The following is a 23,806-nucleotide window of genomic DNA, read 5'->3' as shown; positions in this document are numbered from 1 at the left end:
GCAGAGCTCATGATGTTAGTTTGATGGATTTGGGAAACAGCCAATCAATGTGTCTGAAATTCTGGGGCATCTCCTGTTCTTGCTTGCGATTGGTGGAGCCATTCAGACCTTCCGGAAGAAAAGCGGGTCCTGGGTTCTGTGAAGAGATCCAAGTATGAGGCAGCTTTAAACTCTTTCTTTCTCTCTCTCTCTCTCTTTCTCTCTGCCTGGCGATTTAGAGAACATTCTACAGCCTGCAGGTTCTGGCTCAAGACATCATTCGGAGATCGCTGGCTACAAAGACCGCTATGTCAACAGCCAAGAACCAAACCTCTTAATCCCTGGTTTTTTTTTTAACCTCCCACCCCCCTCTCCCTCCACTGTGTGTCTGTCCTGTGTATGTCTGGGTGGGGGTTAGGACGGGATTTGGGGAATAGTTAGATTAGCAGACCATTGTTCCATTTTTATCATTACATATTAGTCTTTTTTCTTGTTATAAATAAAGTTTTTAAATGTTTTACTTATAAATCTGGTGCCTGTAACTCATTGGAGCAGTCTAGAGCCAAAATCGCGACACGTTTACAAGAATTATGTGTTCATTCACCTATGTTGCGACTCAGGGTTATGGGGGGCTGGAATTGCTTTGTACAGTATCATGGGTATGTCTTGTCTTTTGTAGGTCCGGCACCTGAGGCTGTCACAGAGAAGATTTTTCAGCTCAGCAAAACAATTGAAGAATATGCTATCTGTCCAGATCTGAAAGTTGATCTAACTACAATTGGAAAACAGCAGTTTGACTTAGAAAACAAATTCAAACCATTCACAGGTAACTAACTGCTTTCACCATTTCAAATCACTGACCTAAAATAAAATAAGTTTTTGCATAATATCTTTTTGAGTGTTTTTTCATTAAGTCTCCTCATTCCTTGTTCAGTTTTCCACTGTAAGCTCAGTGTCTTGCCTCTTGGGCATGTTAATACTGCTCTTAGCTCGTCAGTAAAACACACGTAATAGTAGGCTCAGTTGTAATTCTCTTGGTGATTCGCTGCAGTGCAGTTCTGAACTGCAAAACATTGCATTGGATGTACACTGTTTGAATTTTCCTTCTTTTTCTCTTGAAAGTGCAATTCATTTAGACTCTAGAGTGCATGATTGATCAGTATCTCAACCATTTCTCATACATTACCTTCGTGAGTGTGGACAGATAATTCGACCATAGAAAGCATCAGAACCAAGCTGATCGTATTCACACCTGATGATCACATGCGCATTTCCCAGCAAGGATTCCTGGATAATAATTGGAACATTTATTTTTTTTCCCACTCCCTTGTCCAAGGAAAACTGGCTGAATGTGGCATCATACCTGTGATCAGCTAACTCCTTGCAAACTGGAAGTGAAACTTTGATCTTTCAAGCTTTAGTACTTATGGGATGGCACATTTAGCTGTCAGCATAGCTATAACCTGCTATTTTTGAGGTGAAAATAAAGATCCAGAAATGGAGGATTTGCCAGGCTACCATGATTAATGTTCTTTAAAAGATGGCGCTCTAAAACCATTTTTAACAAAGTGTTGGAAAGGAGGAATTGAGGAATCTGATAAGAAGTTAGGTTGATGGAGTTGAAATCTATCAAAAGCCAGAGGTTTAATGGAGCTAACAGCATTTTGTTGCTAAAAATTCTTGGTCTGGATTAACTTGCTAGCCCAGAACATATTTGAGTTTATTCCATAAAAAGTTGTTTTATTAAAGAATAAATAATATTTATTTTACCCTCTTGATTAGTAACACCTTTGATTTTTGTGTTTTAGTTCACATTTGGAGAACCAAGATGTATTATATTTTATTAAAGCTTAGAGTACATTTGTAAATATTCTCTACATTTTAAAACATATTGTCTTTAGATAACTTGGCACCACTCTCCTCACTTACTCTCCTTCCTCGCCATTATAAGGTATTTAATTTTGCGGTCACATCGTTTAGATTTGAAAGATCCAGGTAAATTATCTAGCCACCAAAAGCTTTGGTATATTCATTTGGAATAACCAAATTACTGGATCAACTCCGGGTTAATGTCTACAACTTAAAATCAGTAATTAGCCGGAATTTTCCAGCCATATCTGTCCTACCGGCGAACAACGGGAAATCTAGTTGACAGTGGCGGGACAATATGATCCAGCCACTGGCCAATGGCGAGCCACCATAAGACCCTGTTGCTGGCCAATGGCAGGTTGCCTCTGCCACCGCAAAATACTCAGTAGGACGCATGGAAAATCCCACCCATTGAGCTCAGTAGGTGCACCAATCCAGTGATATATGTAGCTTTCATTGATTATTTGTATAGAGATGTTTTTATAAAATCAACAAAAGTAGGCATTGAAGAAAAAGGAACTAGTTGATCGGAGGAGGTGCACAATGTAGACTGGCAAGATCACTATCCAGTCTACAAAGTTTAGAATTATTTTGCATCTATGGAATTACAGAAGTACTTTTAATGGTTGTTCTGTGATATAAATCGAATCTGATTTTCCACCAGTGAGGTAAATTTGTTCTCATCTTCGTTGGTACATGAAATAGAATATCTCAAGGTAGCCGAGATGCTCCACCTTGGGTGGAGAAATCGATAAAGCTCTAAAGCCACACTAAAAGTGCACCATTTGTCAGTTCAGCACAGTCAAAAGGCAACAAAGAATCCATGATGCACTCATACAGCTCCTCAAAGAAGCACTGTGGGAGACTGAGTCTGACAGTAGGGTACACACCACCCTTCAATCTGCAGGAAATATGTTTGAATCCAGCCCTGTCTGAGGAAAGCCACTCCTCGTGCTGAAGGTAAAATGAATTTCATTAGATTTAATTCCATGCATGTGAGGCAGGTCATTCACCAAATTAACTTATCTTTCCATACGAACCTATGATTTATTTTGTCATTTTCCTCCTCCCCATGTGCAATAACTGCACCTAATTGTGTCCTGGATAATTCAAGGATTTTTGCCTCCATTACATTACATGGGAACATTTCAGGTATTAATCTCAATTATGTACAAAACTGCTATCTGCACATCAATCATGAACTTGAATTTCACTGTTATTGAATCATCTTTTTCCGTTCTGAATCATCCAATTCACCTAATTACATAAATGAAGCGGGTCAATTTTTTCCGAAGTTTTTCTTCTAACTCAGTCCTCTGATGCATAATATCAACTTGTCCATCTTTATAGGGAGCGATTCTCCGATATTGAGGCCAAGTGTTTGTGCCGTCGTGGACCCCGTCGCATTTCACGACGGCGCGAACAGGGCCTGGACACGAACTATTCTGGCCCCCATAGGGAGCCAGCACGGCGCTGGAGCGGTTCACGCCACACCAGCGTCCTGGCGCCGCGCCAACCCGCGCATGCGCAGTTGGGGCAGCCCAATCCTGCGCATGCACGGGGAACGTCTTGCGCACGCCGGCCCCTCACCAACATAGAGCCGGTGTTCTGGGGCCACGCGCGGAAGGAGGTAGGCCTGGGGGGGGGGCGGGGGGGGGGGGGGGGGGGGGAGAGAGAGAGAGACGCCGGCCCCCAATTGGTGGGCCCTGATCGCAGGCCAGACCCAATCGGAGGCCACTCCGATGAAGGAGGTCCCCCCCCCCCCCCCCCCCCCAAACAGGCGGCCCTCCCCCCAGCATTCCCACAGAGTTCCCGCCGGCAGCGATCAGGGGTGGACGGCGCCAGCGGGAACCTGTTGTGTCGTAGCGGACGCTCGGCCCATCCGGGCCGGAGAATTGCTGCTCGCCGGTTCTCCGAGTGGCCCGGTGCAAATCGCGCGCCGCTGATTTCCGGGGGGGTGGGAGAATCGCGGTCGGGGTGGCGTGGCGCGATTCGCGCTGTGCCCCGGCGATTCTCCCACCCGGTGTGGGGGGGGGGGGGGAATAGCGCCCATAGTGTATTTTAACCATTGACTGGTTCGTTAAGTCTTCACCCCAATATTTTCCTTTGGACGTTCAGGGCAGATTCCTGTACTTTTCTGTTTAATGCAACTTTTGCAGAGCTTACTGATTTTTGGCTTAAAGTATTAGTTTCAATTTGGCTGATTTATGAGTTTCTGATGTTTGAGCAGTTAACTCCATCCAAATTGAATGCCAACTCTGTACCTATAAACATTGTGTAATTATTTTCCAGTGGAGATTGTGGATTCAGTGGAGGCCTACACTTGCATGCTCCGGAGCATCTTCGATTTTAGTGCCTTGAAGGAACTACTTTCTGGTCCAAATCAGTTGAAGGTCAGATTGGATGCCATGCACGGAGGTATGAACTGTAGATTGGCAACTAGTGGTGTTAACATATGTTTATATTCTGACAGAAGACTTTTTAAAATAAAAACGAAATATTAAAGATGCATCTTCTTAGGGCAGCACGGTGGTGCAGTTGTTAGTATTGCTGCCTCATGGCGACAAGGTCCCAGGTTCGATCTCGGCTCTGGGTCACTGTCTGTGTGGAGTTTGCACATTTTCCCCGTGTTTGCGTGGGTTTTGCCCCCACAAGCCAAAGATGTGCAGGTAGGTGGATTGGCCTCACTAAAATTGCTCTTAATAGGAAAAAATTGAATTGGGTACTCTAAATTTATTTAAAAACAGGAAAAAAAAGATGTATCTTCTTCCTGGGAAGATGTTTGGCAAACTTTTTTAAGCGGATGAGATAAGCTAGCTGAGCCACAATTTATGTAAATTAAAATCAAATGTGTGATAATGCACTTTAGTTATTCAATTCTTTGCAAACCCATAAAAATGCCTTGTCAATCACTTGTTATGAAAATAGTGCCCTTTATTTGGCAGAAAGTTCAAACTAAAAAGAGTGAATGTTGAAGTTAGTGGGTGGGGTTCCATTCAGGCAAGCTGCTTTGCCCTGGATGGTGTTGAGCTTCTTGTGTGTTGCTGGAGCTGCACTCATCTGTGCAAGTGGAGAGTATTGCATTGTATCTTGTAAATGGTGAACATGGGGCGGGATTCTCCGCAATCGGCGCGATGTCCGCCGACCGGCGCCATAAACGGCGCAAATCAGTCCGGCATCGCGCCGCCCCAAAGGTGCGGAATCCTCCGCATCTTGAGGGGCCGAGCCCTAACCTTGAGGTGCTAGGCCCGCGCAGGACTGATTTCCGCCCCGCTGGCGGGAGAGGCCTTACCCCGCCAGCTGGCGCGAAACTGACTTTGCTGTGCGGCGCATGCGCGGGGGCGTCAGCGGCCGCTCACGGCATCCCCGCGCATGCGCAGTGGGGGGGGGTCTCTTCCGCCTCCGCCATAGTGGAGACCAAGGCGAAGGCGGAAGGAAAAGAGTGCCCCCACGGCACAGGCCCGCCCGCGGATCGGGGGGGGGGGGCAGATCGCCCCGCGCCCCCCCCAAGGACCCCAGAGCCCGTCCGCGTCGCCTTGTCCCGCCGGTAAGAGAGATGGTTTGATTCTCGCCGGCGGGGCAGGCATTCCAGCAGCGGGACTTCGGCCCATCGCGGGCCGGAGAATCGCCGGGGGGGGGTGGGGGCCGCCAACTGGCGCGGCGCGATTCCCACCCCCGCCGAATATCCGGTGCCGGAGAATTCGGCAACTGGCGGGGGCGGGATTCACGCCAGCCCCCGCCGATTCTCCGACCCGGCGGGGGTCGGAGAATCCCGCTCATGATTTCCGAGTCAGGAAGAATACGGCTCAATTTCCTCAGGGAAATTTCAATTTTAAAATTTCTGATCCCTCTTCACTTTACATTGCATTCTGTATTCAGCATTATGTTACACAGAATGTTGCCTATTGAAAGGTGAAATGGCAAAATGCTGAGGCTATTACAGAAACCATTTGCATTTAGAATTGAAAAAGGATGTGATCCTTGTGGATCTCATGTGACTGATAGCACCATGTGATGCAGAATGCCCTTGCTTTGGGAATTAATTATTCTTTTTTTAAAAAATCTTTCTATTGGCATTTACCATATTTATAAACAGTTGTATATATATATATACATCACATTTTTCTCGCCCGCGCTAATTTCCTGTATTATACAGAGAGGTTTAGTTTGTCATTCATTTAACTGACCCTACGTGCATTTTGTTGCCCTCTGGATTGGTCCATAGTTCCTCCCCTTTCCCCGTTGTTCCCCCCCCACCTCCCTCATCTCTCGTGGCTTCCCCATCTTCCTTCCCCCCCCCCCCCCCGGGTTGCGCAGTCTTTTAGTGCCTCATCTATCTTGGTGTTTTTTAAAAATTCTTATTAGGTTACTCCTCGTTGCTGGCCTCGAACAGGTTTTGGAACAGACCGACAAACTGCCCCCAAGTATCCAGGCAGCCTTCCTCTGACTCTCGGGTGGTGTACTTAATCTTCTCCGAGAGGTCAGCGAGCCAGTCTTCAGCTGTAGGTGGTGCTGCCGATCGCCAGCCGAGCAGGATTATCTGGCGTGCGATTAGGGAAGCAAAAGCGAGGGCGTTGGCCCCCTTCCCCATGTGTAACTCTGGCTGCTCCGATACCCCAAAGCTTGCCACTATTGGGCATGGCTTCACCCCCCACAACCTTGGACTTTGCCTCAGAGAAGGATGTCCAGAACACAGCAAGCTTGGGGCATGCCCAAAACATGTGGGTGTGGTTGGCCGGGCCCCTCTGGCACCGCTCACATTTGTCCTCCACCTCCGGGAAGAACCTGCTCATTTGGGTTCTGGTCAGGTGTGCTCTGTGCACCACTTTGAGCTGCATTAGGCTTAGCCTTGTGCAGGAGGAAATTAATTATTCTGATGTGTTTTTGCCAGTTATTCTCAATCAGGCAGGAATAATTTTCCAGATTTAAATAGATGGGTTGGTCTTCTTGGAGCAGAGATTTGATAGAGTTGATTGAAATTATAAAGGACTTGCATAGAGTAATCATGGTTTGGGGTATTGTTAAGAATTGGAAAAAGAATTTAGATTAAAAAATGGAATTAGGATTTTAAAAAATGAAACAACGAGATGTCGGAAGAGATGTTGAGATGCAAATTAGAATAGCAGTGAGAAAATCAAGTGTTTACCTAGATGACTAGAGGAAATTAATGGGGATACAGAAAAGGTCACTTCAAAGTGGAGAGAGAACAAAATTGACACAGATATCAAAAGCCGACTCCACAGGATTGATAACATCAAGGGGAAAGAATGGTATATCCATAGCACAATGACTGGGGAAATGGAGAGACGGACATAGAAGCAGCTACAATCAGCCATGCCCAGCTGCAGAAACAGTCTCCCATAAAACAAGTTATTGCTAAACACGTTAAGATCAAAACTGGAACCGAGCAGATTTCGACTTTGCTGAAACGCAAAACGTTTCTCAAATGTGGCCACATAACCTGTGCGTGGTAATTATTTGCTGGTTTAGCTCATAAAAGTTATGTAATCTTGTATGTTGTTTGGGAACAAAGGGGAGTTTCAGAGTTCTGGGAACCTAGGTAGTTAGAACCAAGGGGTGATTTCCTGTAATACCTTGTGTATATAACCATCAATATACTTAAGTGTTGTTTAGTCCTTCTTGTCATGTGTTTTTAGTTAAGTTAATTTATTAATTGTTCACACAACGACTGGACTATTTCCTCCCTGGGTGACATTTTTCTCAGTATACCAAACTGAAAATATACACCATCAACAACTGTGTTTCAAGTTACCCTTCTGGGTTCTGGGATAATCTCGCTTTTAACATCAGTGTAGTTCTATCTGGGCAGAAAGGGGCCTTTTTGTTGTCTGTTCCCTTCTCTTCCTTCTACTGATGTGTCTGCTTCTTAGCTGCGCACCATTTGGCTGATGGCAAGATATAGCCGCTAATGATGGTAAGGTTGCACACCACTGTGAATCTTGACATCTGCTTTGTTTAGTCCTACAAGGCTCTTCCAGAAACATGCAGACAGTCAGTTCAGTATGATAGTGCTCTTCTCCATTCACATTTTATACAGCAGCATGACTAGCATTGTTTGCATGCTGCCCATATACTGTAGGAGGTGGGTGTCACATGTGCTGCAGTTGGACTACTGCACCAGATATGCCTCCCATGTGCATGAGTTGTGAACGACAGTCATGAGCCATGTTATCAATCGATAGCACGTGTCAACCAGTAGCTACCCTTTGGTTTATCGTGGTAGTTCAAATGCAGCTATCTGCAAACTGCTATCTGATGCTGTCAAGATTTTGAGCATTAACCTGAATGATTCACTGCATATACAACTGTAGAAACATTTGCAGGTCCTAGAACTGCCAGAAGAAATCAACTAGGAACTAACCCACAGATAGTTGATATCCTTTAAAATAGCGCTGATGGGTCACTGCTAGGAAGGGATTCCACCTTTTTTTGAAATTGTGATCAACTGTGTAAGGCTAACAGGGAGCATTAGATAGAGAACTGTTCTCCAAAATGGTACCACAGGTGTCAAATCACTATTGCATGCTGTTTGATGTCATGATCTACCTGGCCTACATGATTGTAGGACCTTAATTGCATGCACATGCCTTTACCAATATAGGCATCCACACAACTCACCCCACTGGTCTGTGCATATTCCATGGATGACAGTTCGGAGCTTTAACAGCACCTCTAGTGCCCAAAAAATGGGTACCAATGCATAACGTGAATGCATTATCTCGCCCCTCTCACTAAGGTGAGTATTCCACATGTGCTGCATCAGGGCCGTTGCGGGTTTGTATGTTTTAAGCCCTTCACAACTGGGTGTTGTGCTGAATATTAGTAGCGGTCCTCAGTGTCTAAACTGACTGTTAAATTACACCAATTTACCAAACTGTTCCATATTCAATAGGCCCAGAAATTCAAGATACATTTCCATCCATACAATCTCTCAAAAATAATTATTGAAAGAGTTTAAAATAGAAAATACATTTTTAAATGAAAATCTTCATGCAAGATAAAATATATGCTGACAAGACATTCATGAGCGGTGTCCAGTAACTGTCAGTAATGTGAGGCAGTGGTTCATCATTTCTATGGTGCAGTCAGTTCTCGTATAAAAGCTCTATACCAATGGATCAGTGGATCCTTCATCAAGATGGAGTTGCTGACTGTGAACATGCCCTTCCCATTTCTGATTCCCAAACTGCCCATTCAGCTCTTTCAAGACCATTGCAATATTAACTGATGACAGCTGCTGCAAAGTGGGTGTCATGTTATTAAGTGCTGCTAAATGTGTGAAGAATGCTGAATGGGAATATTACTGCTGTAAAGGTGATGACAAATATCCCTGATCCACTGAAGAATGAACAGGATTGGTGAAACACTGCAAATTACATGTGTCTTCAGTTTAAGAACGCTGCGTTCTTCTAGTTTCGGTGATAAAATCTTGACTAATTCCTAAAAAAAAACCTGCATTGTATTTTTAATATAAAATTTTATTTCTAACTCTAATTTATTTTTCCAACTTTCTCTCTTTCTTTGCTTCCACCCCATTTGAAAATCATTGACTAAGAAATTTGCTAAGTTTTAACAATTGTAAAGTGATGGCTCTGCATGCTGAAGACAGCTGTATTTGGCTTCGGGGCTCATTTTAAATGCAGTTGGCAAGTGCCAAATGGGGACCCTGCTGTAGCTCACTGCATAGGGAGGGTGGGAAATGGCACCTCTGATGTTGAGCTGGTTGGCAAGTAGGGGTGCAGCGGGGAGGCAATATGACAGGCAGTGGGCCAACAGGGGTAGCAAACAGGTGAGTTTTGTTGTTTCAGGAGATAATTCTGCTTCTCTTAGGCCCGCAGAAATAAATATTAAAATTGTCATATTTTTTTGAGTGGTCTTCAGCAGTTCCTTTATAGGTCGCTGATTACACGGCTCAGTAACTGGTAGTAAATGCTGGGCGGAAAAAGTTCAGTTCTGCCCATTTCCACCTGAATTTTATATTCATTATTCTCCAGCTGGATGTATATTTATATATTTAGGGAGAATATCACCTGTTTCAGGCAGGTGCCCTGGATAATTAAAAGCCACCTGAAAGCAACATGACTTCAGGCACATTCGAGGGCAGCTCAGGCACAGCAGTTCAAGGGCAGAAACTGGAGGTTTAAAGCTCTCAACTAACATGTGAGCTGCTTTTCTCTCCGACTGATTTAAGATTGCAGAATAATTACAATAATTAAGGCCACTCAGCCTTTCGAGGACGACCCTAAACTTCCTCATTGTAACACCCAATTCGATCCAGAGTGCTTAACTGCTCCATATCTAAGAGTCCATTCTAGGGATTATGTGAAACATTGCCTGATATCAGTCCCAAATTTATCTTTGACTAGTTTGAATTTGTGTCCCCTTGTTCTGTTGCAGCTTAATGTAAAGTGATAAAATAAATTTTAAAGATTTATTTTCCCGATCCTCAAGTATTTTTGTAAGATGGCATCTCCAATATTGCATCTGCACTGAAAAATCAAAGTGGGTTTCACTCCGAGGTTACAGGTACAAAGTAACCAGTTCCCTTCTGCTCAATATTTATTATCAAAATGGACCAAGGCAAAAAGATTTATTTGTGATGGTAGCACAATAGACCTATCAGACACAGACCTATCTGTGTCTCTGGACTGAATTGTCCCTCTGAGGGCTGAAAACAGAGCTTGGAACAGAGAGTCACGAGCTCTCCCCGCTCCAAGGAGGAAATTGGGATGGCATTGTAGCACAGTTAGTACTGTTGCTTCACAGCGCCAGGGACCCGGGTTTGATTCCCGGCTTGGGTCACTGTCTGTGCGGAGTCTGTACGTTCTTCCTGTGTATGCGTGGGTTTCCTCCGGGTGCTCTGATTTCCTCCCGAAAGAAGTGCTTGTTGGATGAATTGGGCATTCTGAATTTTCCCGCTGTGTACCCAAATAGTGTGGCAACTAGGGGATTTTCACAGTACTTTTATGCGTTAATGTAAGCCTACTTGTGACACTTATAAAGATTATTATTATAGCCCCTCAACTGTGATTTTCCTCAGGGAGGCCAATTAATGGGTGGTAGAAGCGGGGGAGTGGGGTGGGGTGCTGTGGGGCCAATCAGAGGTCGACAAGCTTGACAAGAGCAGCAGGCACTAATGGAAGCCAAGTATCAGAGAGAGTATTTCAAAATGGAGGCACTCTTTCTCCAACCTTTATTAAATCTTTAATGACAAGAAAGCCAGGCAACCACTGTGAATGCATGCTGATCTGCCTCTGCACAAATGGCCCAGAGTTGAAAATCTGTGCCTCCGTCACTGTCTCTCTCTTTCTCTGACTCATTCCAACAGGGGTTACTGAATAATGATCAGAAATGTGAAACTAGGTTGAATTTTGTTCTTTTGGGCAAGGAGTGCTGCATTGAATTATAAGAATTGTAGTGCCACACAGCTAAGAACAACTGACTCGGCACAGACAGAACAGTAAGGCTCAAAACGTCTTGATCTGTTTGGCTCAGTTTTACGTTCTGCATTGCATTTACCAAATGAGCCATGGTCAGCATTTGACATCTTGGGCGAGATTCTCCGACCCCCCGCCGGGTCGGAGAATCGCCGGGGGCTGGTGTGAATCCCGCCCCCGCCTGTTGCCGAATTCTCCGGCACCAGATATTCGGCGGGGGTGGGAATCGCGCCACGCTGGTTGGCGGCATCCCCCCGCGATTCTCCAGCCCGGATGGGCCGAAGCCCCGCTGCTAAAATGCCTGTCCCGCCGGCGTAGATTAAACTACCTACCTTACCGTAGGGACAAGGCGGTGCGGGCGGGCTCCGGGGTCCTGGGGGGTGATTTGGCCCCGGGGGGGTGCCCCCACGGTGGCCTGGCCTGCGATCGGGGCCCACCGATCCGCGGGCGGGCCTGTGCCGTGGGGGCACTCTTTCCCTTCCACCTTCGCCACGGCCTCCACCATGGCGGAGGCGGAAGAGACTCCCTCCACTGCGCATGCACGAGAATGCCGTCAGCGGCCGCTGACGCTCCTGCGCATGCGCCGCCCGGAGATGTCATTTCCGCGCCAGCTGGCGGGGCACCAAAGGCCTTTTCCGCCAGCTGGCGGGGCGGAAATTCGTCCGGCGCGGGCCTAGCCCCTTAAGGTTGGGGCTCGGCCCCCCAAGATGCGAAGCATTCCGCACCTTTGGGGCAGCGCGATGCCCGACTGATTTGCGCCGTTTTGGGCACCAGTCGTCGGACATCGCACCGATACCGGAGAATTTCGCCCCTTATTTATGTAACTGAAATGGGATTAACCAACTTTTTTTAATTCTTTCATGTGGGCATCGCTGGCTACTGCCAGCATTGATTGTCCAGGTACATCCACCATTTATTGGTGCAGGTACATCCACTGTGCTGTTAGGAAGGGAGTCCCAGGCTTTTGACCTAGCGTTAGTGAAGGAACAGCAATATATTTCCAAGTCAGGGTGATGTGTGGCTTTGGGTGGGTGGGGGGGGGGGGGGGGGAAAGCACATTGGTGTTATTCATCCTTTACTCCTTCATTTATTTTGTTTACATGGTATATACTACTTAATCTGGGAGCAAATACCTCATAGTCATAGAAAGGAATACCTGTCCAGTATTTGCCATTTATTTTACAGAGAATAAGGGGGGTGGATTTACAGACAAGAAACCCAAAGCGAAGTATGAAAGTCTGGAGGCTGAGAACAGATAAAGCCCTTGAAGAATATAAAGAAAGTAGGAAGGAACTTGAGCAAAGAGTTAGGAGGGCTAAAAGGGGTCATGAAATGTCCTCGGCAAACAGGATTAAAGAGAATCCTGTTGCTAACTTTTGGTTGGCTCTTAATTCGTAATTTGCTCTGTTTGTTTAACCTTTGCTCTAGAGTCGCCAGGTATCTTTATGATACCGCCACGAGGTTCAAGTTCAAGTAATGATCAATAACTCAACACACCAATTAATAAGATTCAAATCAAAACACATTTATTATACACAGTAAATCACTACTCATGCATAAACTCTACTTTCTATCACTAACAGGCCTATACTTAGCTTCGGAATTGACCCACCAGGTCAGGGGAACAAATGGCCTTTCGTTCAGGTCCTGAGTCTGCAGGATTCAAAAGCTGGTATGAACTGGTAGCTCGGAGCGCCTATCTCGTAGCGAGCGTTGACTTGAGACTTACTTGGTTGGCGTGGCCGCTGGACAGTTCACTCTCACGGGTTGATTCAAGTTGCTGAGTGACCCTGTCAAGAAGGACGATTTGAACTTGGGGGCTTTACTTTATAGTCCCCAGGGGCTTCCAGCCCTTTGGGGCGGACCCCGTACCTGGTTCCAAGTGATTGGACTGCGTTCCGATCACTTGGATCGATTTCTCCAATACTGGAGTTGTTCCCTGATCGCTGGGCGGTCCCTAAATGTCCGTTGGCCTTCCTTTGTCTTGGCTCCTGCTGCCGCCGAGGAGTCTGGCTTGGCTTTATTCACCTTAACTGTTGCAATTGTGCTTTGGAATTGCTCATTACTATGCAGGTGGCTGCTGGTTTCAGTGCTGTCTGGTTTCTTACAGGTTTCAATACACATGATTTCTGTTTTTGCTAGTCTTTGCCTGTGTTGGCTGAATTTCCCTTCAGCCTTTGCGGTTCTCCATTTTAAGTCGGGAAGTGGCCAACCCAGGTGGCTACAATCCTAAGACATTTTGTACATATATAAAGAGCAAGAGGCTAGCCAGGGAAAAGGCTGGCCACACAAGGACAGAGGAGGGAATCTATGTGCAGAGCCAGTGGAAATGGGCGAGATGCTAAATGAGTACTTTGCATCAGTATTCACCAAAGAGAAGGACTTTGTGGATGACGAGCCAGGAAAGGGTGTCCTTAATAAGGTAACATTGAATCTTAACGTTTCAGTCTCTCAGTGGAAAGAACTGCAGGACCTAAGCAGTTGGTCAGCAAGTTTTATGACACTTTGTGGTCTAGAGCCTGTGTGAGTATAATTGATACACTGCAGTCGTGGGAAAGAGACCTTGCAGTCAATATTGATGAGGAAACCTGGGGTAATATATGGGAATATGCCAATAAAAATGCAGTCTGTAATCGAACGAAGGAGACTCCGTTTAAAATATTACACTGTCCGCATATCACACTGTGTTTGGAAGACATGTTTATCCAGCTGTGTCCTCGATATGCCTAAGGTGCCAGGTAGTCGAGGGTGACTACATACACTTTGTGTGTTCCTGTGTCAAAATTCAATCCTATTGGTCTGGTGTACTTAAAGAGCTTGAGAAGCTCTTGGAATTTGATCCATTATTCTTAATTCTGTGGCTCCCAGATAGGTGAATCATTAACATTAATGAAAAAAGGCTATATAATATCCCAACCTTTGCAGCACGAAAGAACACTCTTTGCTCCTGGATTAGTGATAAGTATCCCTCAATTCCGAATTGCCATAAAATTATAATCGAGAGTACCCCAATGGAGTTCCTAACTTGCATACTCTGTTCTAAATCGGTTTCATTCTAGAAAGTATGGGATTCCTATCTTGAGTTTATAGGTTCCGCTATGTGTTACTTGATCCTACAAGGTTCCATAAGTATGTGGTACAGTTTTGAATTCGCTGTATGTGAAGTACCCAATTATTTTTTTCCAATTGAGGGGCAATTTAGCGGGGCCAATTCACCTACCCTGCACATCATTTTGGGTTGTAGGGGTGAGACCCACGCAGACACGGGAAGAATGCGCAAACTCCACATGGACAGTGACCCGGGATCGAACCCGGGTCCTCGGTGTCGTGTGGCAGCACTGCTAACCACTGCGCCACCATGCCGCCCTGAAGTTGTGCATCATTTTGCCATGTTTGCATGGCCTTATCCTCTTCTCCCCTATTTTCTAGTTTATCCGTGTTCTTTTTATGTTGTATGGTTGGAGGTACCAAATCTAAGAACCAACTATGCTGCCGTTCTCCTCCTGTCTTTTTCCGTACTCATGTATGCAGAAGCATTTATACTGTACTATACCGGTTTTTTGAGGGTTTGTTATGTTATTTGTAAAAATGGAAAAAGTAATAAAATATATATTTTTTAAAAGGCTATCAATGCTCATTAATTAATTCTCATACCCGAGGAATGGCCCTTTGAACAGAAGAGCATTCAGCGTTTAGTACAATACTCAGTACAAGTCTTCACCTGGAGAAGAGGTATCTGGTTGAGAAACCTCACATATCATATAGACAGTTTTGAATGTTGAAAAACATACACCATTAAATAAGCAACTGCTACTATGATAGTATTTTTTTGGTTAGATTCAAATAAATCTGGTATTTTCTGGACCGAATTCTTGACTATTTTCTGTTGATTAAATTTAACATTTAGCATTTCAGTATGTTATCTTTTTGTTGCCTGTGAGCTGTTTGTTTCATTCATTTTAATCTCTGATAGTTATGGGCCCTTATGTTAAGAAGATTCTGTGTGAAGAGCTTGGGGCTCCTGCAAACTCTGCAGTGAATTGTACACCACTTGAAGACTTCGGTGGACACCACCCTGATCCGAACTTGACATATGCTGCGGACCTTGTGGAGGCAATGCAAACAGGGGATTATGACTTTGGAGCTGCATTTGACGGCGATGGCGTAAGGAAACCATTTGTCTTACTGTCAGTATGCTATCTCAGAGCTGTTGTATTATAACTTTTTAGTTTCAGTCTTAGTCTAGTGACTGAGTCTTTTATTAAATGTAAATGTATATGAGCCATTTGAATGACAGCATCTGTGTTCATACCACCCTGATGTGATGGTCTATTTTTGCTGCCAATTAAGTTGAACATTTTTTTGTAGGATAGGAACATGATCCTTGGAAAACATGGATTCTTCGTAAACCCATCTGATTCAGTGGCTGTGATTGCTGCAAACATCTTCACAATTCCGTACTTTCAACAGACTGGTGTACGTGGATTTGCTCGCAGCATGCCCACTAGCGGAGCACTCGACCGGTAGGTCTTATTTACTTGTACTCTGAAGTTCATTAGTTGACTCCTGAATTATTATTTTTTTCCTTTTTGTTTTATTAAATCTAAATTCTTGCATATGGGACTCATTTAAAAAAAAAATACATTCATGCAGACATGGAATATGCCGTTGTTCTTTCTTTTCCCATTTGACTTTTTAAAAACAAAATTCCTTTGTTTTTGTTTTCAAGAGTGTGCTTTTGATCTTAAGAATAGAAGTATTCCATGACTAGTTCCACAGAATCTCCCGAACAGCTATGATACAAAATTCTCCAAAATATCTTCTGTCCTCGAGTAGGATCCATATTAACAGGCTAACCATGACTGGTAGGAGTCTAAACATGCGCACTAGTGCAATGTCGAGCAAAGTTCCCTTTAATGTTGCTGGTAATTCAGCTCCCAAACATTATTGAGCTCAGTAATCATTCCAAGACAGTACCACCAGGGATGTTGTTGCTGTCGATACTTGTTTTTTAATTGAGACAAATTAAGAGAACAAAAGGCTCTTAAACAATTCCACAGTTTCATTTGTTTTGAAAGCTTCTGATGAACCAGAAAATGCTTCCTTTCGCCACTCTAGTACTGTTTCCCATTCTACAAAAATAATGGGTGGGAGTTTCCGTTTCACCGGCTGGTCAAAGGGGCAACATCGGGAAACCCCCGGTCTGCCGGCAAAACGGACAATACCAACGCCAGAGAATTCAGCCCAACATGTTGCATGTTGTCATTGTTGTGTTTAAAAGTATTGCAAATCAAGAGCATTTGTAAATAAGATAGTCCTCGTTAATTTTAATTAAAGCTGCATTGCTCCTTTGTCTTATATTGTAACAATAATAGTTTAAGTTTCAGAATATTCCAAAGAATTGTGGTCTACAGCACTATACTAAATATTTTTCAAAGAATGATGTTTGAACAACCGGCACATTCCCAGCTCAGTGTAGGGTACCCCTTCCACTGCCTGTATGTATTTTCACTTCCTCAACATTGTCATCTCCCTTTGTATGCTTCTTTTCAATCAAAAGGGCTACGGTAGGCTTAATTGAGCGCTTTTAAGTAGCTACTATCAGTACTGTTATATTTTATTGGGAATTAACCCCCTTCTGTCTCTCCTACCCAATCCCAAAATAGAGATTATAAAAATGTACAATGCTCAATGACATTTGTGATTCAGATTCAAACTCTCACCATCTAATGAGTCTTCCAGTGTTCTAAAGCTGGAGTCAGAGTTTCACATTTTAGCCTTGTCTACATACTGTGGGTGACCGTTCTCTCCCTTTCCTCTCCCGACCTGTTTTTCTCTGATTTGCGATGGTGCACCAAGATATCAAATGTCAGGGTAGGACCAGGCCTCCCACTTATAATTTTTACTTTTACTCCTATCCTTTTAAGATATCTTCATCGTCCACAGCTGAAATAATCTCTCAGTGAGCTGCTCCAAAATTTCTGCTAATACAGTTGAAAAACCTATTACGGTAGTATGTGAAAGATGTCTAGGGTTGCTGTTAATTTTTTTTTAAATCTGTTAATTTTCTTCCTGTACCTGAGTGCCCAGAATCTCTCCACAGCAATGCAAACAAAGTCGATAACTCCTAGTCATGGGGGATAATGACACTTCCCATCAGTGTACTGCCTGAGCTGGATAAGCATAGCTTTTCTCTCCCCCACACCTGCAGGTGTCCCTCAGCAAGAAACTCCTTATCTACTGACTATCGTAATAATAATAATAAAACACCACCATCTAGAAGTTCCCTTCCAAGTCACTCACCATCCTGACTTGGTATATAATGCCGTTCCTTCACTGTCGCTTGGTCAAAGTCTTGAAACTTCCTCCCTAAAAGCACTATGGGTGTACATACACACATGGACTGCAGCAGTTCAAGAAAGTAGCTCAGCACCACTTTTTCAAGGGCAATTGGGGACGGGCAGTAAATGCTGGCCTAGCCAGCAACGCCCACATTCTGTTCATGAATTTAAAAATATATTCTTGGAAATTAAAAATTTAGATCACTTGAGCTACCAGCCCACTTTCTGTTCTTATTTTAAAACCATTTTTAAAATAAATACTCTATGGATCTCATATGACATTCTTACAAAGGTCAAACATGTAGCTGATGATGTTGACTTGACAGATTCACCAACTAAATGAAACATTTAGTTATTCAATAAAATTGACACAAAGATGTTTTCAAAGAGAAATGCTTTAATTTGAGTAATTTGAATGCATGTATGCTTGCATGTGCACATAATCCATCTATTTTATGGTGTGCTAATTGCAAGACAAACAATGATAAAAATGAGTAGTGTAGGGCATGCGCTATCAGGCCTTCCTCCCCTCTAGCATCATAACTCACCTCCAGCATCATAACTCACCTCCTGAAGAGCATCAATAACTGTCCACATTATAAAGCAGTCCCTTAAACATTCCTCCCTGGCACCCTCTGCCCTCACTCACCAACAACAAATGCAGACAGCTCATGGATTTTTGTATCACTGAGATAGTGGTAATCTGTGTAGTAGTTCTGCTATATCCCCTTTTTCTCTCGCCTACTGAGACAAATTTACTCATAGACTCCCTACACTCTCCCTCAAGGCACACATTTGACTAGTTTGGTTTCTGTTTACCTCATGCCATCTGAACTCATCTTGTCCATGAAACCCTCCTCCAACTCGCTTGATCCCATTCACACTAAACTTATAACCACTCAACCTTCCTGATACCTACACTTGTTTTTTTAAATTCAGGAGAAAGTTCTTTACTCGGAGAGTGGCAAGAATCTCAAACGTGCTGCTACAGGGAATAGTTGAGGTGGATAGAGCGAAAGCTAGATAAAAATTAGGGAAAAAGCAGTGGAAGGACATGGGTGGGAGTGGTGGGGCATAAACACCAGTATGGAACAGTTGGGCTGAATGGCCTGTTTCTGTGCTGTAAACTCTATTCTATTCTACTCTACTGTGCACCTTCCGCTTGAAATCACTGTCAGCATCCTGTCCTCAAAATATCCCCCCTCAGCCCACTGACCTCATAGAGTCAGAGTTTTACAGCACAGAAAGAGGCTCTTTGGCCCCTCATAATCTCGTAAAACATCATTCCATCTTCAACTTACCTTTCTTTCTAAAGTTATTGAACATACTGATTCCTTCCAAATCTGTGTCCACGTTTAGCCATAGAGTCATAAAAGTCTGCAGCACAGAAAAGGCCCTTTGGCCCATTGCATCTGCGCCAGTCAAAAACAACCACCTGACTATTCTAATCCCATTTTCCAGCACTTGGATGGAAAGACTTTTCCTCACATCCCCTCTTCACTATAAGTCCATACTTGAATCTCTCCAATTTGGTTTCTGTCCCCATCACAGCACAGAAAAGGATCTTGTCAAAGTTGCGAATAACGATGTAACTATGACCATAGTACACTATTTACCCCTGCCATAATCTTCTTGACATTTCTGCTGCCTTTGATATGATTATCAAGACCATCGTTCTCTAGTGCCTCTATCCCATGGTCTAGCTCAGTGATCTGCCGTCACTCGGTTCCAGTCTTATCTGTCTAATTGTGATGAATACACTCCAGCATTGTCTTCTCTTCCTGATTCTGCGCCATTACCTCTGGAGTCTCCCAGGGATCCATCCTTGGCACCCTCCTCATTCTATTCTATGTACTCCTGGTTCATGAAAGAATCTGTAGAGATTAATTTCCACAATGCATAATAATGGGTATGTTTTCTGGGCGGTTTTCTTAACAAGTTGAACAACATTGAAAACTGGACTTCTTAACTCCTCTCTTTGAAGGGTTGCCAAGGCTACAAAAATATCCTTGTACGAGACCCCAACTGGCTGGAAATTCTTTGGAAATCTGATGGATGCCAACAAACTTTCCCTTTGTGGAGAAGAAAGCTTTGGTACCGGTAAGGCGTTTTATTTTATGTCTGGGGGATGAAAGGGATATTTTTAGATTGGTGGAGAGATGCTTTCTGAATTTGTGTGTGGATCAACTTTTATCTGTTGCCAGTTCAAAGACTTTTTTTTATGTGCAAAGTTTAAAACTGTGTAATGGCTGTGTGTTACTAGAACCTGGAAACATGCTCACGTTTGAACTTGATTGTCACATACCTGAATTACTGCTGTGTCCCTTCCAGCAACAGTGTTGGCAGCGAATAGAGAATTGTGTTGTCTTTTCCTTATGACCTCTAGAAAGTATGAATGGGCATTATTGTCAGATTTGCACTCACGAAAAGCAATGACAACTTGGAAAGCTGTAGGTAACTGAGGTGCACTGCAGGCGGTACGGTGGTGCAGTGGTTAGCACTCTGCCTCACAGCGCCGGGTCACTGTCCGTGTGGAGTTTGCACATTCTCCGACGTGTCTGCGTGAGTCTCACCACCACAACCCAAAGATGTGCAGGATAGGTGGATTGACCACACTAAATTGCTCTGTAATTGGAAAACGTTTTTAAAATTTGAGTTACACGGATCCTAAGTCTCAGTTCTGACCCTTGCTCTGCGTTAGTTTGGCTGATTTCAACCAGGGTGGCTGGAACAGAATGGGATTTAAATAGCTTCAGCACATGTTGGTGAGCGAGGGAAAAATTAATTGGGTCTCCCAACTCTGATCACTGTCTCGTGACTTCAGCTGGAATCTAAACACATGGAGATGTCTGGGAGGGACAGGATCACTTGGTTTCAATTCACCCGACAGTTGCGTTCTGGGAGTCACAGACTACTCATAAAAGGGTTGAAATCATGGTGATTTTAAAGCAGTTTATTAAGAAACAACAGTTTAGATATGATACATAAGCTAAACAGAAAGAAAAAACATACAACCCAGTAACAGGTGAGAATGCTTTACCTAGATCATATGAAATGGTGGAGGATGCACATTGCCATGGCTGACGGGAGCAGTCTCCTTACAACTGTTTATTGGTCACCATCAGATGAACAACATTGAAAACTGGACCTCTTAACTCCTCTCTTTGAAGGGTTGTGGGCGGGATTCAAATCGCGACGTCTCACGAGATCTCGTTAGATCTCGCAAGGCATAACAACTGTCGGGAATCCCGGAAAAGGTATCTCGTGGGATCACTGGCCGCGTCCCATCCGATTCCAGCGGGATACGCCCACGTTCCTTACTTCTTGTCAATCATTTATTCGATTGCCATTGGCAAGGGACAGATATTCAAGGTAATTCCTCCAATTTCAGTGGCCTTGTGGCTAATTAAACGTCCTGTTTAATTGTCGTGCAGTTGGTTTACATATGGGTCATGAGGTCACTCCCCTCATTAACAGGATTAGCACTGTCTTGTTTCAATATCTTTGGCAGAGGTAACAGCCTTTGCTGTCTGGTGTTTATCAGCCCAGAAACCTATGAGAGCTTTCTTAATAAAAGAGAAAGTTATTCTTATAATATTGGGCTTATAATTTTCTTTGGATTTTATGAAGTTATTTTAAGCAGTTACTTACGGTTGTTTGTTAGCACTCACTGGTTATGCAAGATTGTCATTTTGATGAGGTTACTGAGGCTGTTTGCCACCTTTGGAACTGGGCCCATGCAACTCTGCATGATAAAAACAAGAAGAATCATGTAGTGGTAAATATTTATATCCCTTTAACATTTTAGATGTACAGGCACAATAAGAGTCTTGCTGCGGTATGGTACATAAGAAATATTTCTGTACTTTATCGTAGAGTATCTCATTTGATCATGAAGTTCATTTTGCTTTGATTTTTATGATGCACTAATTGCAATCCCATTTAATATAGCAAGATACTGATCTATTTCTTCCCGTCTAGCAGTCTGTATTGTTCTCCACCATGAGTCACTCTAATAAACCCGCGGAGGCCAGGCTAGGCAGAACAAAGGTTTATTCTTGAACAGAGAAGGAGCTGCAGCGTACAATGCTGTAGTCCCAGCCCGGTTCCATTGGTCTGGGTCTGGGCTACAGTATTTAAGGCCCTTCTACCCAGCTCAATACAGGAACTCGTACTCCACAAATCCCACAGGGAGATCAATGGAGGATCCCCCATGGTCTTCATGGGGGAGGGGGGTTATAGCAAGCGTATTCAGTCTTTGGCCTGCGATAATAGCCTAACCTGCAAATTTCCCAGCAGGTACTGACAGTGTTTTTTGAGATCAATGAAGAGAGGCTCCATTCCGTCAGATGATACGGAGGTGATGTGATACTCAAGACTGCCCATTTTATTCTATTGAGAACAATTGGATAGTGGCTGACAAAGGGATTGTGTGGAAATTCAGTGTGTCATCACAGCTAAGAATTAAAATAGTTATGTGGAGCTGGAACAGATATGGTAAAGATTTAATTGATTTTTAGAAAAGATCGGATACATTGGAAACTCGGCCTATCTTTAATATGTATACAGTGTGGTAGTGAACAATTAAGAAATTGTGTAAGCTAATCAATTATTCTTATTGCTCAGTGGGCAATGCATGGTACTAATCATAAAGAGTAGAAGGTTGTGGGTTTATAACCTGGCCTTTTCTCACCTTGAGTGGGATAGCAGTCTGTAGCTCTATAACTTTCTTCAGTTCCCTTGGGCAAGAAGAAGGGACATATCAATTCTGGTGCGAGAGAATCGCCGGGGGCTGGCGTGAATCCAGCCCCCGCCGGTTGCCGAATTCTCCGGCACCGGATATTCGGCGGGGGCGGGAATCGGGCTGCGCCGGTTGGCGGGCCCCTCCCGGCCATTCTCCGGGCCGGCTGGGCCAAAGTCCCGCTGCTGGAATGCCAGTCCCGCCGGCGTGGATTAAACCACCTCTCTTACCGGCGGGACAAGGCGGCGCGGGCGAGCTCCGGAGTCCTGGGGGGGGCACGGGGCGATCTGGCCCCGGGGGGTGCCCCCACGGTGGCCTGGTCCGTGATCGGGGCCCACCGATCCGCGGGCGGGCCTGTGCCGTCGGGGCACTCTTTTCCTTCCGCCTTCGCCACGGTCTCCACCATGGCAGAGGCAGAAGAGGCCCCCTCCACTGCGCATGCGCAGGGATGCTGTGAGTGCCCGCTAACGCTCCCGCGCATGCGCCGCCCGGCAATGTCAGTTTTGCGCCAGGTGGCGGGGCACCAAAGGCCTTTCCCGCCAGCTGGCGGGACGGAAATCAGTCCGGTGCGGGCCTAACCTCTCAAGGTTAGGGCTCGGCCCCTCAAGATGCGGAGGATTCCGCACCTTTGGGGCGGCGCGATGCCGGACTGATTTGCGCCGTTTTTGGCGCCTGTCGGCGGACATCGCGCCGATTACGGAGAATTGCGGCTCAGGTTTCTACCCTTGATCAGCATTTAGAGATCACTGCTAGAAAATGGGTGTGTTTGAGCTTGTGGAACCATATCCACCATAAATCCTATTTGAAATCTTCACTAATGTGTTTCACAGAACCATTTATTGATATATGTTTAATGAAAGATTCTCTTTTACTACTGATTTTTAAAGCTAAGTCTTTTGGGACCAATTTTAAAAGCTTAACATAATATCATTGGAAATTGAGTAATGCATCAAGATTAAATACATATCCTTAATTTTACTTGTGTGACCTAAACTTGGGAGTTCATCGATACATATCTTTAAATACACAATCCAATTACACTCATTCCTTTGTTTTAGTTAAAGCAATTCAATTCCTTGTATCAGCCAGCAATCTAATGAAAATAAATAATGGGTGTACTGATGTTTCCATAGAAGTGGGGAGAGATCTTGGGATGTACATTCCTAACAAAACCTGACTGATGGGATGGTCTACACCCTTCATGCCGATCTGCTGCTTCTACCCCATTAGACATCCAGCCCACTCAAATCTGCTCTGCTTTGTGTGTTTTTAATACTTCCCTTTCTACATCCCCTCTAACTATTCACACACTTTTTGTGTCTCATGAATATTTTTATGTCCCTGATTTTATTTTATATCTCTCTTTGTCTTCTGCTAATATCATGACTGCCAATTTATCGGGCGGAGCTTTCTCAGTT

The 23,806-nt window shown here is 44.4% G+C and overlaps 1 protein-coding gene across 2 annotated transcripts in view; it reads left to right on the top strand.

Annotated features, from left to right (window-relative positions):
- pgm1 (phosphoglucomutase 1) overlaps positions 1-23,806 on the top strand; it is a 130,871-nt gene that overhangs the window by 68,657 nt on the left and 38,408 nt on the right. For both annotated transcript variants that reach the window (XM_072511149.1, XM_072511148.1), the window contains exons 3-7: positions 659-805; positions 4,141-4,266; positions 15,280-15,470; positions 15,675-15,829; positions 19,632-19,747. In XM_072511149.1, the coding sequence (XP_072367250.1) occupies positions 659-805; positions 4,141-4,266; positions 15,280-15,470; positions 15,675-15,829; positions 19,632-19,747 (735 nt within the window). The remainder of the gene's footprint in view (positions 1-658; positions 806-4,140; positions 4,267-15,279; positions 15,471-15,674; positions 15,830-19,631; positions 19,748-23,806) is intronic.

Source organism: Scyliorhinus torazame, chromosome 7 (genome assembly GCF_047496885.1).
Source record: "Scyliorhinus torazame isolate Kashiwa2021f chromosome 7, sScyTor2.1, whole genome shotgun sequence".
Classification (NCBI taxonomy): Eukaryota; Metazoa; Chordata; class Chondrichthyes; order Carcharhiniformes; family Scyliorhinidae; genus Scyliorhinus; species Scyliorhinus torazame.
This window is presented reverse-complemented; position numbering and strand designations above follow the sequence as displayed.